The 18,039-nt window shown below is 43.1% G+C and overlaps 1 protein-coding gene across 1 annotated transcript in view; it reads left to right on the top strand.

Moving 5' to 3' along the window:
- The first annotated feature begins 3,762 nt into the window (after window positions 1-3,762).
- LOC142160612 (uncharacterized) overlaps window positions 3,763-18,039 on the top strand; it is a 53,209-nt gene continuing 38,932 nt past the window's right edge. Inside the window, exons 1-7 of the mRNA XM_075215476.1 lie at window positions 3,763-3,856; window positions 5,009-5,126; window positions 6,481-6,672; window positions 6,752-6,875; window positions 6,961-7,046; window positions 9,303-9,444; window positions 14,003-15,089. Coding sequence (XP_075071577.1) covers window positions 5,046-5,126; window positions 6,481-6,672; window positions 6,752-6,875; window positions 6,961-7,046; window positions 9,303-9,444; window positions 14,003-15,089 — 1,712 coding nt within the window. The 5' untranslated portion in view covers window positions 3,763-3,856; window positions 5,009-5,045. The remainder of the gene's footprint in view (window positions 3,857-5,008; window positions 5,127-6,480; window positions 6,673-6,751; window positions 6,876-6,960; window positions 7,047-9,302; window positions 9,445-14,002; window positions 15,090-18,039) is intronic.

Below are 18,039 nucleotides of genomic sequence, written 5' to 3' on the forward strand. Positions count from 1 at the left end.
ACCCCCTTCCGTCTGCCCGGGCCCCCCAGTCTGTCCAGGCCTCTTACAGCTGTACCGGCAGAACCCCCCTGATGTCGGCCCTGGCTGCTAGGCATGTTTTACTGAATGTCTGGTGTTGTAGCACAGAAAGGTTTAATAAGCTGTGCACCTACGGTATAAATGTATGAACATACTTTGTGTTTTTATTTAAAAATAATTTAATACTAAAATATTATATAGCTTCACTCTTCCTCATGGACTAGTTAGGATCAGGCCACCCTGATTCCCGAAACACTGTGATGTCAGGGGTACCCCATCCAGGGTGGTTCTGTGGAGGGGCCACAGCAGGGCCCCTGTACCCCCAGCCGGCAGCCACAGTAAAGAAGCACTGGAGGGACTAGTAATGGTGCTTCTGGTATTCAAATGGGAGGCTCAGAAGACAAAGCGCAATACTGGAGGCTTGAGAGAGTCTGCTGCACTGGGATCTGGACATTCCCCTTGAGCCGATTTCAGCTTAGAGGGGGAGCCAGACTCTGGAGCAGGTCTCCTGGAAGTGCTTTCTGTGAGAAATTTAAAAATGTAATTTCCCAGCCCAGACTTGGATCCTCCCTCATCATCATGATCAGCTATTTATATAGCACCACTAATTCTGCTGTGCTGTGCTCTCACTCACATCAGTCCCTGCCCCATTGGAGCTTACAGTCTAATTTTTCTAGCATACACGCACACAAGGGACAATTTGAAAGCAGCCAATTAACCTACCAGTATGTTTTTGGAGTGTGGGAGGAAACCGGAGCACCCAGAGGAAACCCACGCAAACATGGTCGGGAATTGAACTCATAACCCCAGTGCTGTGAGGCAAAAGTGCTAACCACTTAGCCACCGCGCTGCCCGTATATACTACCATCTATACTAAAGCAAATGCAGAGCCGTAACTTAGAATTCTAGCGCCTGGGGCGAGAAAGACAAATGCCGTCCCCCTAGCTCTCAATTTTAACCAAATGAACCTAAAACATTCCTAAACTGCGCCCCCCCTTCAGCGTTGCGCCCTGGGCGGTCGCCCCTATCGCGCAGCCTTAGTTACGGCCCTGAGCATATGCATTCATTAAGTCTATTTATTTCTCAGAATCCATTATGTACACGGAGATGGGAATTCATGATTGAGGTAAAGATGTCCAGACAACGTAACAAAGGTAATAACTATTCTCACCAAGCAGTAGCTTTTGCCTAAACTTAAAAGCTAAACTAAGGCCTTTGCTGTAAATCATCGCCGACCCAGAAGGAAGATGTATCTGTTCCTGAAGAAGCAAACATACCTGGTAGAGGTTGAAATAATGAATCTTTGAAACTCTGCACGGTTTTCTCCTGGTGCCAAATGTGTCATGTATATAGCTTTGTACATTTGTCTGAGGTACAGAGACTTTTATTTCTAACATTCGCTATTCACTCTAATTCTTTATCTGTGATAATAAAAAAGTCTTTGTATAAAAAAATGTAAAAACATATTTTGCTACCATAAGCTGTTTTTTATAACAATGGGAAAGGAATAAAATAAATGCACCCAGAGACTAAATTTGTGGAACGCCAAGAGTTAGTTGATTGACAGATATAATGACAAGACTTGATGATCTATTAATAAAAGTGACATTGGCACACAATCCTACAAATCATTTTCCCTTAGAAGGGACATTTGAGTTGTGCCCCTGTGAGGGTTTGCAAAATAAAAATGATATATCCATATAAGTAATCATTATGTTATAACTTTGAAAGAAATAAGCAGATATTTTAAAGACAAAGATTGAAGTTTTGAAAAATGTTGCAAAAGATGTTCTCAGAGAATATGGACAAGCCAAGGACGCACAGCTGAATGTTTTATGAAAAGTAACATTTAGACTGGTGAGAAAATGCATGAGAAGATAAAAATATAAGAAAGACTTGTTTAAAACTTACAAATTGCAGAATACGCATAATGTATCAATAGCTTATTGTATTCATAATTTACTGTTTTCTAATTGGTTGTTGCGCTGTTATACCTCTAAAACTTCTAATTGGTTGTTACACTACTATCAGGCCCGGCGCTCCCATTAGGCAACCTTAGGCAGTTGCCTAGGGCGCCGGGACCTGCAGGGCGCCGCTGACTAGATTTTCTAATCTAGTCAGCAGCTCAGGAGAGGGTTGCATTTTTCAGTGTCCGCGGGGCATCTGTTAGGTATCACACTGTCTGTCAGACAGACAGTGTGAATAAAGTTCTTTCCCGGCGCCCCCCTCCCCTCCCAGAATGCATCACTCCGCCTCTGCGTGAAGAAGGCGCGGATCAGCTAGAGAAAAGGTAAGTAAACTCTCCTTTTTTTTTTAGTGTGCTCCAATCGATCGTTACTATAGATATTTGATAAGCTGCTGACTGACTTATTCAATTACAGGTGGTTATTCTGTTAACATAGGTAAAGAACCCCAACACCCCCCTTACCCCAGGACAAATCAGCCCTGTGCTAAAAGCACTAGAGCTATTCCCACAATCATGCACAGTGGCTGTGGGTTAATAAATAAAATGAAAGATAAATGTTTTCATTTTTGTATTGTGCACTACTGATCCCAGCATGCTCTGGTCGCCTTAGAGTTTATGGGTACGGTGGAGTGTGTAGTACTATAACTGCCAGCTTACCCATGGCCGGGGCGGATCTAGAAAACTACTGTACCCGGGGCGATTTAGGCACCGCCCCTTTCTAACAGTTTAGGCTGCCGAGCTGCACAGTATGTGCAGGTCCGTCCAGCCGTGAAAGGCAGGGACAGTGTGCTAGCCGGCTGCTCTGATTGTGTTTTTAACACAATCAGAGCAGCCGGACAGCACACTGTCCCTGCCTGTCACGGCTTTAACACAATCAGAGCAGCCGGCCAGCACACTGTCCCTGCCTGTCACGGCTTTAACACAATCAGAGCAGCCGGCCAGCACACTGTCCCTGCCTGTCACGGCTTTAACACAATCAGAGCAGCCGGCCAGCACACTGTCCCTGCCTGTCACGGCTGGACGGACCTGCACAGTATGTGCAGCCGTCAGCAGCAAGTGTCTGCTAGGGGGGGCCATCGCCCTGGATCCGCCACTGCCCATGGCTGCCAGGGCATGTTGAAACTTGTAGAACTACAAGAGCCAGCATGCCCTGGCACCCAGAGCCCACTGGGACCTATAGTGCATCTTGAAACCACTATATTCCTTACTTAAGTACAGGGATCAAGGCTGACACCTCTGGAATATTCTTATGGCAATCTGGTTTTGGCAAAAAACAAACCATCAGGTACAGAGACTTTTATTTCTAACATATGACCTGTGTAATGATTAATAAAATACATATTCCACTTACACCCAGTGGCAGATGCAGCAGCCACTGACATATATTGGATACATGAGTGTATCTGGGTTATCCCGTCCACGGGCTCCTTTGCTCCATGTTTTCCTCTCCCTGCAATCTCTGGCAGCGGAGTGCACAGACCCTGGTAAAAGCAGCAGAGATACAACATCTGTGGCTGCTGCATTCTCCTCATTCCCATCATATAACCAGCTCTCTTCCAGATGAAGGGACTTCTCCTTACTATACATGGCCGCACAATGCACCAGTGATAACACAGACTAGAGATTAGGAGACTTTATTTATTGTAGGAATGTGCTAATGTTTACTGTACACACGTGCTGGTCTTCACAAACATGTCTGCCGCCATAGTGCAGTCTTATTACATCGTGATATCACTTACAGTTCTACATCTAGTGTTATCCTGGGGTAAGAGGTGAAGAGGAAACTAGAAAACGACATTACCCAGATCCCTCTGCACCTCCTGGTACCTGGTATCATCGTCATAATTCAGTTGTTGTCTAACACCAGGAGAGGTATGTTATGTCCATGTAGTGACTCAGTATATAGCTGTACTAATGTACTGAGGGAGTAGTGGTGACAGTGCTGGGAGACCAGGCAGAGGGGAGTCAGGTGAGAGTGCAGGGAAGGAGTAGTGGTGACAGTGCTGGGAGACCAGGCAGAGGGGAGTCAGGTGAGAGTGCAGGGAAGGAGTAGTGGAGACAGTGCTGGGAGACCAGGCAGAGGGGGGTCAGGTGAGGGTGCAGGGAAGGAGTAGTGGAGACAGTGGTTGGAGACCAGGCAGAGGGGAGTCAGGTGAGGGTGCAGGGAAGGAGTAGTGGTGACAGTGCTGGGAGACCAGGCAGAGCGAGTCAGGTGAGAGTGCAGGGAAGGAGTAGTGGAGACAGTGCTGGGAGACCAGGCAGAGGGGGGTCAGATGAGGGTGCAGGGAAGGAGTAGTGGAGACAGTGCTGGGAGACCAGGCAGAGGGGAGTCAGGTGAGAGTGCAGGGAAGGAGTAGTGGAGACAGTGCTGGGAGACCAGGCAGAGGGGAGTCAGGTGAGAGTGCAGGGAAGGAGTAGTAGTGACAGTGCTGGGAGACCAGGCAGAGGGGAGTCAGGTGAGAGAGCAGGGAAGGAGTAGTGGTGACAGTGCTGGTAGACCAGGCAGAGGGGAGTCAGGTGAGAGAGCAGGGAAGGAGTAGTGGTGACAGTGCTGGTAGACCAGGCAGAGGGGAGTCAGGTGAGAGAGCAGGGAAGGAGTACTATAACACACTGTACATTGTACACTGCAGAAGTCCTATCATGTGTACTGTAGCTTAGTGTTGTCAGTCTTCATGTAATGACTACTGTTATCATTGCACACATTTAGACATGCCATCAGATCACAGGTATATAGTAATATTATCAGTCCCTGGTTATAGACTACTTTTACAATTGTTCAATACTTCTGTATTCTGCAGGTCCTCTGCTATGTGAATGTGATGGTATTTTCCTTTGAACCGAAATGTATAAACTGTAGCGTGAGCTGATGGAATGATCTGAACATTCATTCTGATGTTACTTTGTGGGTTGATTATATTGATGAGAAATGGATTTAATAGCCCTATAGTTTCTACTATCTCAATACAAGATTCCATCCCACCAGGATGTTTTAAACAAAGAGATGATATCTGTTTCTACCTACAGAGCTCACTGCCAAGGTCTGCCCATTCCCAGAGTCTTCATGATGGACAAGGACAGGAGTCACGTGACTGAGAGGATATTTAATCTCACCCTGGAGATCATCTCTCTGCTGACTGGAGAGGTGAGGGGATCTGGGAATGTCACACTGATATCTCTATTGTCTCTTGAAATCCTCAGAGAATTAATGTTGAGTATTGTCCAGGGTTAGATTATTATTATTATTACCATTTATTTATGTAGCGCCACTCACTCACATCACTCCCTGCCTCATTGGGACTTACAGTCTAAATTCCCTAACACAGACACACACAGACTAAGGTCAATTTGATAGCAGCCAATTAACCTACCAGTATGAATTTGGAATGTGGGCGGAAACTGGAGCACCCGGAGGAAACCAACGCAAACAAGGGAAGAACATACAAACTCCTCACAGATAAGGCCATGGTCGGGAATTGAACTCATGACCCCAGTGCTGTGAGGCAGAAGTGCTAACCACTGAGCTACCGTGCTGCACTGTAGATGATGTGGTGCTAACAAAGAAAATGATAGCACCAGATGTACTGTTATTTATCATTAATTCTTCTTATTATTATTTAGTTATATGGTGCCACAGATTCCGTAGCTTCAGACAATTGTACCAATATAGATAACATAACTACAGTGAGCAGGATCACAAATACATGGAGACAGTTACACCAAAGGAGCATCCGTGAGTGCGAGTATAAAACTGTAGGGACAGTAGAAGACATGACAAGGACATATGAGGAAGATGGACAGTAGACAGACATGAGACAATAGGGAGAGAGGATCCTGCCCATAAGAGCTTACATTCTAGAAGGAGCGGAGGTGAGAGAGTAGGAGCAACTGGAATAAATTGGAGATGGTGGACAAGATGGTCGAGTGGGGGTTGAATAGCTGAGCATTAAGAGGTGAGTTTTGAAGGGGCGTTTAAAGGACTGTAGGCTCTGGGAGGTAAAGAGTTACAATGGTGGGGAGCAGCACAGGAGAAGTCTTGGAGGTGAGTGTGTGAGGAGAGGCATAAGTCCGAGGCAGAGTGGAGTGGCCAGGTGGCAGGAGTGGGGTCAAAATTTAGAAGCAAAGGATAGCAAAGAAATGGGGAGGTAGTTTGAGAGAGGAGATTGGTTAAGGGGAAGACACCAGTGGGGAGAGAAAGGTTTAAGAGGTGAGCAAGGTGAAGACATTGGAGGAGAGGGAGCGGAGGAGTTTGGAGGGAACAGAGTCAAGGGGTCAGGTTGAGGAAGAGAGTAGAGTGAGGATTTCAGACAGTTTCTATCAGACAAGTAATTTTATGGTATTTTCTTTACTGGATATTATTTTCTTCACCTACATACATGTCTCCTATAAATCATTTCTAGAAATACCCAGATCAAGGTGTCATATAGGTCTTCTGCCAGTTTCAGACTTTCACTGAACCTCAATTATAGTGATACTTACTACTGTCTCACATTACACAGGATTACACAGTAGTGAGGAAGGAGTCCAGTAATCATGTGTCATCCAGCATCAGCTCCCAGGTGTCAGGAGGATGGAGCAGGACTCAGAGCCCCATCATGGAGCCTCCACCTCACTCACTGATACATGAGAGAAACAATGACCAGAGGATTCTAGAACTCACCAACAAGATCATTCAGCTGCTGACTGGAGAGGTGACTGCTGGGAATGGGACATTATACAGTAACACCAGGGGATGTGTCTGGGTGATGACTGTATCATTGTGTGTGTCAGGTTCCTATAAGGTGTCAGGATGTCACTGTCTATTTCTCCATGGAGGAGTGGGATTATTTAGAGGGACACAAGGATCTGTACAAGGACGTCATGATGGAGAATCACTGGCCCCTCACATCACTGGGTAAGAGACCTAACTAGATATACACATCCTCTGATATATCCTATATAAATCATGTGGTCAGTCCCTGTGTGTTCATCTCCTACAGATGGATCCGATAATGGAAATGTATCAGAGAGATGTCCAAGTCCTCTTTATAGAGTGGAAGAGAGAAATATCCCACATGAATTTCAGGTACATATAATTAGCAGTTCTAATAATAAAACTGATGTCAGGTTCTTTTGTTTATTTTGTTTTTGCATTTTATGTGTGCGAAAAGATGAGCAATGTATTTACACCATAACAACCATAACATTAGACACAGGTGACACTAATACAAACTTTCACACACGTTAGTACATAGTACTATAGGTCTATCAAAGGGAGTTCATGATTCTCTGGCAACCAGAGTAAGTGTAAATAGAGGGAGAGAATAAACCAGTTTATGGGAGTTGAAGACATGGCTCCGATATAAGAAGAAATGGGCCGTCCTGACTCTGTCTAAATGGAACAAGTTTACTTGAGATTAATAAGACGCTGTATTGGTGTCACCCAGTCACATAAATTGTGTATGAGCCATTTCTCTCCAGCCCACTCCATCTGTTAGTGACTTTATATTGGTGGGGGACATCCATGTCACAGTGGTCATCAGTCATCTCTAAGAGACATATTTGTGGGATTCATGAATATGGAAACTGTAATATATTTCATAGGTCTTGTATGTTTCTCGTATACTCTACTTAATTTATGATTCTCCCTACTTGTCTCTGCTATTTCTGTTTAATGTGTCACAGTCTCTCTGTATAAGTAATGGTGTTATATACCCATGTCCTCTGTCCACCGTCTCTTCAGCTGCAGGGCAGATAACTTGTATATACAGCGTCTGCAACTCAAATACATACAGATTACTCACTCAATAATATTCTAATTTTAAAATCTTACAAGAAATGACTCAAATGTTGTAATCTCACAATTTACTGACAGCACCAATAATTTAGATTTCTTTTTCTTTAAAGTAATTAATGCATTAATAATTCATGTATTTGGTCTCTTAATGCAAAACCTCTGGGAATATAACCGTCACGAAATAGAAGGGTTGATATTTCATGGTGCACTGAAGAAATGATCGCACACATCTAAAACGTATTATTTTATTTATTCGTATTAAAAACTTTATTTTTATCTAAAAATTTTTGAAATATTAAAATATAAAATGAGAATTAATGTTTATGAAAATGAAAGTAATGTAACTATTCACAATCACTCATTATGACAAGGACTGTAGGGATGAAAGATGATTCAGACACATTAAAGTGTCACGAGCCGCAGTTCTAGTCGTGACGACCCGGCTGGATCTGTCTGTGGCCGTGTCCCAGCTGTTCCTGGGCGTCCCTTCCTGCTGCAGCGTCCGGACCATGGCCAGGACGACCAGGACGGTCTTCTCATCACTGCTGCGTCCGGCTAGGAGTCTGACAGCTGGGACACGTGCGCAATTGGTGGTGTTTAATTATCAGCCTGTTGTGGCTGATTTGGTGGGCTGGTGCCGTGCATTGTGATTGGCTCCTTACTGTATTTAAGGCAGGAAGGGATTAGCCGGTTATAGTGTCTGTGTCACACATTAGCCGACCTGCTCCTGTTTCCCTGCGGATACTCTGCCCTAATTCTGATTGATTGTGAGTGCGACTAACTCTACGGGAAAGGCAGCGGCTATAGGTGAAGACCTCTTACCATCTGTTCTAAAAGTTTATGTCAATAGTCGTTAGCCGTAACATAAAGAATAGACAAATTCTAATGATAAATTTATTACAATATCCTAAAGTATTGATTTAAAAACTAGAAGTAGAAAAGTTAACGTATATAAGATCTGAATGAAATCTATATTATAATAAATAAGAAACAGAATACACTAAATTGGAAATCATTTGCAGAATTAAGCCAGGATTTACCACAACAATCAATGTAAGAGATATATACATATTATAACAAGGAACACTAACTAATATATTATTATTTGAAAAATATATAACTGAAAGGAAACATCTGTACAATAGAATAAGAACAATGGGCCTGATTCATTAAGGATCTTAACTTAAGAAACTTCTTATTTCAGTCCCCTGGACAAAACCGTGTTACAATGCAAGGGGTGCAAATTAGTTTTCTATTTTGCACATAAGTTAAATACTGACTGTTTTTTCATGTAACACACAAATACTCGATAGCTTATTTGTACACTGCAATTTAAAGTTGATATTTGTGTGCTACATGAAAAAAACAGTTAGTATTTAACTTATGTGCAAAACAGAATGCTAATTTGCACCCCTTGCATTGTAAAAAGAGTGTTTATTCTGATGCATTTCTTCACAATAGGTATTTCATTAGATATGAGTGTCCCCTAGTATTATTTATAGTCAGATATTATTATAATGTGATTTTATTGTGTGTGCTATTTAGGATGCAATCCTGATACATGTTAAGGATGAAAATAGAGAGGAGGGAGAGGGAATTCATGTAACCCACATTGATGGTGGAGAGAAGACGTATGTGAGGGGTGATGAGCTTGGTACGGAGGACATTCCTACAGATACCAGCACAGGTGAGTAATAACCATTATATACAGAACAGACTCAGTTCTTCTCCATGTTCTGTCCATACAACAATCTCTTATTCTGCGCCCTCCTCTGTCACTACATACTAATTAGGACAAAGTATCTGCCCAGTGTGTGAGCTCCTTCATTCAGCTCCTCCACCTCATGTACTGTGATGTAGGTAGTAGGTCACCCAGCAGAGAGCTTAGATCAGTATGTGGACTGACTGTCATGTAGTCAGAGCAGTTACATACAGCATATGGCGTTTCTCTATGCTCTCTCCTGGGGAGCGAAACCCATAAAATATAGATTTTCCCCACACATAATGCAGAAGTCACAGTTGCACACTGTGCCCAGCACCAGCTCTCACAACAGTTGTTTACTAGGATGACACTGGTGGGCAGTCCATCTAGTTGTTCCATTTCCATGAACTACGGTCCTGTCCCCAATCAACTTAAAACATTCCAAATAAAGGCTCAATTAATTTGAGAATCGTTAATGACTAAACTGTTTCACAATTAATCTCTTAGGTCTCCAGTCTATAGGGACCCAAAACAGATCGGCTAAGGGATAATCTAAGTTGTAAGCTTTCTCCACATCCACCCAGGGCTTCTGACCCGGCAAGAGACCAGTCACACATCTGAGACAATAATCATGGATCGTGGTATTTCAACATATCGGGCAAAGTAAAACCCCCCTGCAATTTCCCTAAAGTCATACACACAGGGTAATTTCTTCTTCCACACATAGGTGTTCATGACAGCTGTCAATTTAGTCTGTAGCTTAGCTGCAAATCGCAACGGGAGCATATGAAACAAATACAGTAGTTTTGGGAGGAGCCAGTGATGGGCAAACTACGGCCCGCGGGCCAGATCCGGCCCACTTAGAGGTTCTATCCGACCCGCCAATATTTTAAAAAATGTCATTAAAATATGCATAACATTATTAGGGCCGACCCTGTGTATCAGAAACTTCATTTTTATGCCTTCCCAGCTATTTCCTCCATTACACTTCATCCTCCTTCCTAAAAGGACACTTCGTATGTCAATCACTCAAACACCTGCCCGCCCCCTAATGGCTGAAAGTCATGTGAGAAGAGATGGGCTGGGCCATATACTAAGGCGGATTTTGATTGGCTGCTGTGTTGTCAGTTAGTGGCTCACCAGAAAGACGGATCTGCAACATTCTGCTGAAATAAGTGGTGTGTCTGTACGATCACTGCACTTATAGAGGTAACACTGCTATATAACACCCTCCGTCCCATTCAAAACATTTCTATTATATATTTCAATATTTGAGTTTTTTATTAAATTATATTGGCCGCCTAAAGTTTTTCTTTTTTATTTGGCCCGCTCCTGAAAAAGTTTGCCCATCACTGGGAGGAGCAAACATCCATGAAACAGTCAGAGCTGAGAGCTGTAGCAGGAGCAATGAAACGTTTTTGTCAATAATGATCTCCAAGTGTGGGGTTATTTGAATACCTCAGTGTTGGCTAAACTGTGACTAGTCCGACCCACTTATCACCCAAAGTATCAATTATTATTAGAAACCTGCCTTTTTATCCTTGACTTTTGAGGAAAATTGAAAAGAGCTCCAGAAACTAACTAACAGGGCTACTCTATTGCGTTTGTGGGGACCATTGACGGTAAAACAAGTAGGGTAATGGGGGTCTTTAAAGACAGGAGGGGCCCGAGCCGCAAAGTGTGTCTCCTGAAAGGCAACAACATCCGCCCCAGCTTTATATAAGGAAGTTAGAGCAATCCTGCGTTTATTCGGTGAGCTTAAACCCCGAGCAGTAATAGATAGAAACTTAACCATACTCAGGATGGAAGAACAGATTGTCTGGGCCATGAAACGCCACCACCAACATACATATAAATAATTATACAGATAAACATTGACCATACCCATAGAACAACAATGTTAGCAAAAATGTACTCCAATGTAACCTAAAATGACCCGTCTAATCCGCCAAACAAAACATATAGTACAACCCCTGAGTCAGGCTACTCTAGAGCGTTTTGAGAATAGAAACCATACCCCCACCCTAATTATTAAGAAGCTCCCAAAGAAGCAGACTAGACACATAGTATACACATGGTGAGTAGTGAACTCCATACAACCTAAAAAGCATAGAAACAAAATAAACATTTAAAAAGAAATAGGAAGCAAAGGCTGCCTGCTGCAATCAGTCCCGGGAACCTGCAGGAGGGAAACAACAATAACAGAAACACAGCATTTATAGGAAATAGCCAATCAGCCAATGTCCAAACCAGTATAGAAATATGTTCACTATAAAAATAAACATTATCTTATACTTACGTGTCAGAGACATAATGACATTGAGAACATTCTAACAGAACAGAACAGGTCCCTCATGTAGGATATCTGATGTGTAATGGGTCAGTTTCAAAGAAAATAATTGGGGAACTCAGGCTGTTCAGGGCACAGTGAAACAAAGCAGAAGGAAATTCCTGGCCCTGACTCAGGTTTTCCCCTGCCTCGTCCAGTCGCTCTCGATCTAAGCCCGAGACTTGGGATCCAGTGGACAAGACAGGAGATTCCAAGTTATCAGAATCTTGGTCCCCTTCTCCACCGAATAGAAAACATGAATAGAATTGTTCCTATGAACCAGCAGTTTGACCGGAAATCCCCACCGATATGGGATGATGCTGTCTCGCAGAATCTTCTTGACCGGCTGGAAGGAGCGACGTTTAGCCACTGTGGCGAATGAGAAACAGTTGAAGGTCTTGAAGAATATCTCGACCTTCAGCCTCTCGTGCTGCTCGCAGGATACACTCCTTTATATAAAATAAAGTGTAGTAAAATTAGAGTATCTCTAGGCAGTGTATCCAGACTAGCCCGTGCCCTAGGTAACCTGTGCATGCGTTCTACGAGCAGGTCTTGGTCAGAGGCTGCAGGTAGAATCTTGCAGAATAGATTCTTGACAAAAAGCAAAAGGACGGCATTGGAGACTTGTTTTGGAATGCACCGTATCTTAATATTGTTCTGGTGGGACCTATCCACCAGGTCCGCCCACATGTCTTTCAGCATACATACTTCGGACTGTAGTTGTTCTTGAGAAGTAAGGAGGTACTTGCAAGAGATCACCATCTCCTCAATTTTAGTCTATCAATGACATGTCCTTCCCTACCCAATTTTGCCACATCAGATTGCTTGGCCTTGAGAGAGGATCGTATTTTAGAAAGTAGGTCAGACTTTAGGGTAGCAAGTAACTATTGCATAGATTTAAAGGTGATTGGAGCATCTGAATCAATCTGCGATAGCGTATTTGTAGGGGAAGAAGGCTCCGATTGAGCACCAGCAAACCCAGAATGTCTCCCTTCCCCTTTTGGAAGAGGGGGGGCGGAGATCCCATCGTTTGGGGCGTGAAGAAGGGGCGCTTGGGACCCGCATTAGATTATTAAATCTTTTTAGGGCCCATAGCGTCCACTACAAGGCGAAAAGCAACAACAATCCACAGAAAAGACAGTTAATCTAAGTTAATATAAGTAGAGCGTTATAGGCATTATGCCTAGCCTAGAGTCTTGAACAGGTTCATGGAAGAGAATAAGTACATCACTTTATATCTGGGAATAGCAGGTTTATGCTTAGGGTGGTAGTCAGCGTGGTAGCTCAAATCGGGTACATCCCCATAGGGAGGTCTAGAGTTTTCAATAAAGGGAGAAAACAGTTTTTCTGTAAGTTATAATTATAAATATAGAAGGGGCACTTCTGCAGAGTTGACCACTAGATGACAGGGTGATCACAGTAAAAGTGCACACTAAAATAAGATGACAAGGCAAAGTCCTAATATAGGTTCTACAGCTCTCTACATGCCTAATTGACAGTAAGCTCTCTAAAGTGACAGGGCACTGAGAGTAAGATAGCACATATTTGGACAGAGTGTGTGATCTTTAAAGGGGTTGGTAGATAAGCTCCCTAGTGGACTAGCTGTAATTTCTAACATCTAACAGTTGACTGAAGGTTCTAATGCTCTAACTGGATACAAAAAACACACAGTTGTCTGAGCCTGTCCTTACCAGTGTGACTGTATATAACAAGAGCGTATCAGGTGTTCAACCATATTTTGGCCAAAACATGTTCACAACCAAATATTCATGGTCTTCATATCTTGGAAGTTCTAAAGTCACATCTATAAGCTAAATAACGCTGGGATGTTAGAATCATCAGCTTTACAGAAATGGAGGCTAAAATGTAACAAAAAGGTATTTTTTCTTCTTTTTTTGCATACATTGAAATTACTGTTTACAGGTTGACTACACTATAGATAATACAATATTAAACAATACTTGTAAGCAAATAGGACAAAATATGGCACTTGGCCTCAACTGTATTGTTAAGCTGTACAGCTGCCTCCCACTATACATGATGCTGGGTGCTGACCTATATCTTCCCCACCTTTAATGCTCTAACTTACTGCAGGCAGGTACTTCACTTCAAGTTATTTTACACATAGACATTCATATGGAAGCTCACACCCCAAGATACACACTTAGAAAACTTGTTTATGACACCATTCATTGCATGTTTTACTTCCAATAGATGGACACAACAGCAGGAATACCTCAGCCGTACATCCCATTTTATCTCAAGACTGTGAAATGGAAGATGAGGTTATGGAAAATTCTCGAAGAGCAAATACCATTACCCTACCAGTAACTGACAGTGCAGATAAATCATCTGAACCTTCTGACTATGGAAGATGTTTTCCTGGTAATTCAGATACTATTATACATGATGCACAGACAGAAGCTCTCTTTTCTCATCAAAAGACTTGCACAGGTGAAAAGTCATTTCCATGTACTGAATGTGGGAAATTTTTTGCACGAAAATCACATCTTGTTCAACATCACGGAACTCACACAGGTGAAAAACTATATCCATGCCCTGATTGTGGGAAATGTTTTACGCAGAAACAACCTCTTGTTAGTCATCAAAGAATTCACACAGGTGAGAAACCATTTTCATGTTCTGAATGTGGAAAATGTTTTACACAGAAACAACATCTTGTTAGTCATCAAAGGACTCACACAGGTGAGAAACCATTTCCATGTTCTGAATGCGGAAAATGTTTTACACATAAACAAAATCTTGTTTCTCATCAAATGAGTCACACAGGTGAGAGACCATTTTCGTGTTCTGATTGTGGGAAATGTTTTTCATATAAATCCAATCTCCTCAATCATCAGAAAATTCACACTGATAAAAATCCATTTCCATGTTCTGAGTGTGGAAAATATTTTAGAAGGAAACGTGATCTTGTGTATCATCAAAGGATTCACACAGGTGAAAAACTATATCCATGTCCTGATTGTGGGAAATGTTTTACGCAGAAACAACCTCTTGCTAATCATCAAAGGATTCATACAGGTGAAAAACCATTTTCATGTCCTGAATGTGGACAATGTTTTACGCGGAAACAACCTCTTGTTAATCATCAATGGATTCATACAGGTGAAAAGCCATTTCCATGTTCGGAATGTGGAAAATGCTTTGCAGAAAGATCACATCTTGTTAAACATCACAGAACTCACACAGGTGAGAAACCATTTTCATGTTCTGAATGTGGGAACTGTTTTTCAGATAAATCCATTCTCATCAAGCATCAGAAAATACACACCAATCAAAAGTAATTCAAATAGGTGAAAATCCACTCTTATGTCCTCAATGTGGGAAAAGGTGAACACAAAAACATGCTCTTGATAATCATCAAAGAATTCGCACAGGTGAAAAGACATTTTTATGTGGTTAATGTGGAAAATGCTTGTAGAAAAATCAACTCTTGCTATGCACCATAACACTCGCGCTGGTGAAAAGTAATTTTCCTGTTTTGAATATGGGAAATATTTTGCATGAAAATTCTGATTATGGGAATTGTTTTCACAGAAATCTGCATCTTAAAACATCATACAATTGAACCGCCATACTGTGAAGTCGCATGTTGGAACAGGTCTCTCCTCCTCACTAAAATATCCTGGTTAATTCTGGGTCCCCAAGCTCTATTTGCTTTCTGCGGGCTTTTGAGTTAGAGGAGTCTATTGCCACCGCAATGGGGTGCTTTAATATCGCTCACTGAATCGAGCTTCACAAGACCCTTATTGCTGACTCCCTCACGCTCGCAACCCTCGATTCTGGGGCTACCGGTAAGGCAGACACTCTGGCACAGAATGAATCACGCTACTGCTGCCAATTGAAGACTGGCTTATCACACTCGCCACCTTCTTTGCTCGGCTCTGGGCGGCTGTGCGGGGGACGTGGCGGGACCTGAGTATCCCTGCAACAGTCTCGGGTTTCCAGGCTGTTGGAGACACTTTCCTGGGGTTCCTTTGGCCGGCTGAGCGGCGCTCCGGAGAAGACTATGGGCACATCACCTTTGTCAGCTTTCTCACCCCAGCGATACCGGAAGTCTTGGTCATCATTACTCTGCTTCATTTCCGGCATCACCCGGCTGGTTAACCTCCTGGTGTTCCCTGCAGGAGGCGCCATTGCATTCGGATCCCCATATATCTGCTCCCACGTATGTAGGCAGCAGCAGAGATTGAGTGCCTGCTGAAAAGACAGTCAAGTTAAAATTCCCCTGAGAGCTGGGCGACCTATCGCACTGAAGGGTCTTCATCTGTTGGTTTGTGCGCCTTGGTGGTCAACCTGCATCTACTTGTCATCATAGACTCGTTGAGAAGTGTCTTTGTATATTCCAACCTGGGCCTGGCTACAAGAGAAGCTGCGGTCTGGAGTGTTTTGACAACCCGCATGGATCACTGATAAGTGGCCTCTTCTACATTTTACATCTGACAGCGCTGTTGCCACGCTTCTCTATTGCTGGCTTACCTACCATCTGTCACTGCTTCATTCACATAGACGCCACCAATCACAGTGAGGAACGATTACAATAGGGTCAGAGGACCTATGTTCTACAGCCTGGTGGGATCCTTATTGTTGGCACTGACTCTCAATTACTTGCCGTTAAATTGACATCGAGTATGTGATCTCTACTCACACTGGACCGGAGAAGACCCTTCTCATTTTAACTGATGTAAGTGTCCATTTCCTCCCTTACTCTCCTCAGCCTTTTCCTGCCTTCCTCACCCTTCTCAACAGGCTGACGGTTCTCAGTCACTTCATTATGTCTAATAAACCAAAGAAAGGGACCTCTGGGTCTTCTGCAAATTTTTTTGGATCAAAGAATAAACCACCTTCTCCTCACTCAACTCACATAGAAACGTCCAGCTCCCTGAAGTTGAGTTGGACCCTCAGATTCAAGGAGTGATGACCAATCTCTTGGAAGGGGTTAAACAAACATTCTATCAAGAACTTTCTAAAGTTGTCAACGATTTCAAAACTGATCTAACTTCACTGGGCAACAGAATGGAGACACTGGAGACAAAAACAGACGACCTTTGCTGCTCTCAAACTACAATCGACAACGAACTTGCCCGTCTGTAATGAAGTTGAGGTCTTGAAGGAGAAGCAGGAGGATTCTGAGAACCGGTCCCGCCGCAAGAATATTCGCATCCGCAATATTGCTGAAGAAGTCTCCCTGGCGGACCTTCAGGCCTTTCTGAAAGGCCTTTTTCTATAGATTCTTCTGGATCTTACTGACACTGACTGTCTAATAGATCATGCCCACAGGGCCCTGAGGGCTCGTCCTGCCAATGGTCTACCTCCTCGAGACATTATTGTCCGCTTGCATTATATTCGCACAAAGGACCGTATTCTGTCTGCTACTAGAGATCTACCTGTTATCTCCTTCCGGAATATGGATATTCAGCTATTTCAGGACCTCGCTCCCTCCACGATTCAGAAACGGAGGGATGTACAGCCTGTTACTAGGATCGTACGACCGCATAGTATTCGGTATCGTTGGTGCTTTCCGTTCCAACTTCAGGTGTTTGCAGCCAACTCCTCCCACTTCATCAAAACGCTGGATCAAGGACAGGATTTACTGGCTAAATTAGACATTCTTCCCGTGACGTCTGCCTCGCAGCCCAGCTCTCTGAAGGCCCAACGATCAGCATCCCTGCAGCCAGACTGGTCCCGTTCCTCCCATCGCGAAGCCTGAGACGTTACACCACCATGATGTGTCTGTTAATGTCACTTGGTATTTGCTTTGTATATGTTTTGTCTTCACAGGTGGACTACCTACACTGGTTGGAGCCCTGAGCTCCTTGTTGTTTTTGCATATAGTTACATTAGTTTCTCCATATTACTAGTTCACTGGTATATTTATAATGGTATATATCTACTATTGTGTTTAAATTGGTTTAACTTGCTGCTGATATGATCTCCATCGATTTTTCCATGGAGAGGAGATCCCTGCTCCCCCCCCTTTCCTCCCATTCATCCCCCCCTCCTTCCTTTTTCCTCTAAATGTATAGATTTCTAAAGTTTTAGTGCTGATTTGTTGGTTTACGCACGCTGTTTAATCTGTAAGTTAATATTGCTATAATTCTATTTTATGACTCTTTTTTGTGGGTCTACGGTCCTGATCTTATTCCATTCTTTACACAGGACCACCCACCACGCACCTTTCGATATTGTTTATTTCCATTTGTATTTGAACTTCGCTATGGTACTGAACC

This window comes from Mixophyes fleayi, chromosome 6 (assembly GCF_038048845.1).
Source record: "Mixophyes fleayi isolate aMixFle1 chromosome 6, aMixFle1.hap1, whole genome shotgun sequence".
NCBI lineage: Eukaryota > Metazoa > Chordata > Amphibia > Anura > Limnodynastidae > Mixophyes > Mixophyes fleayi.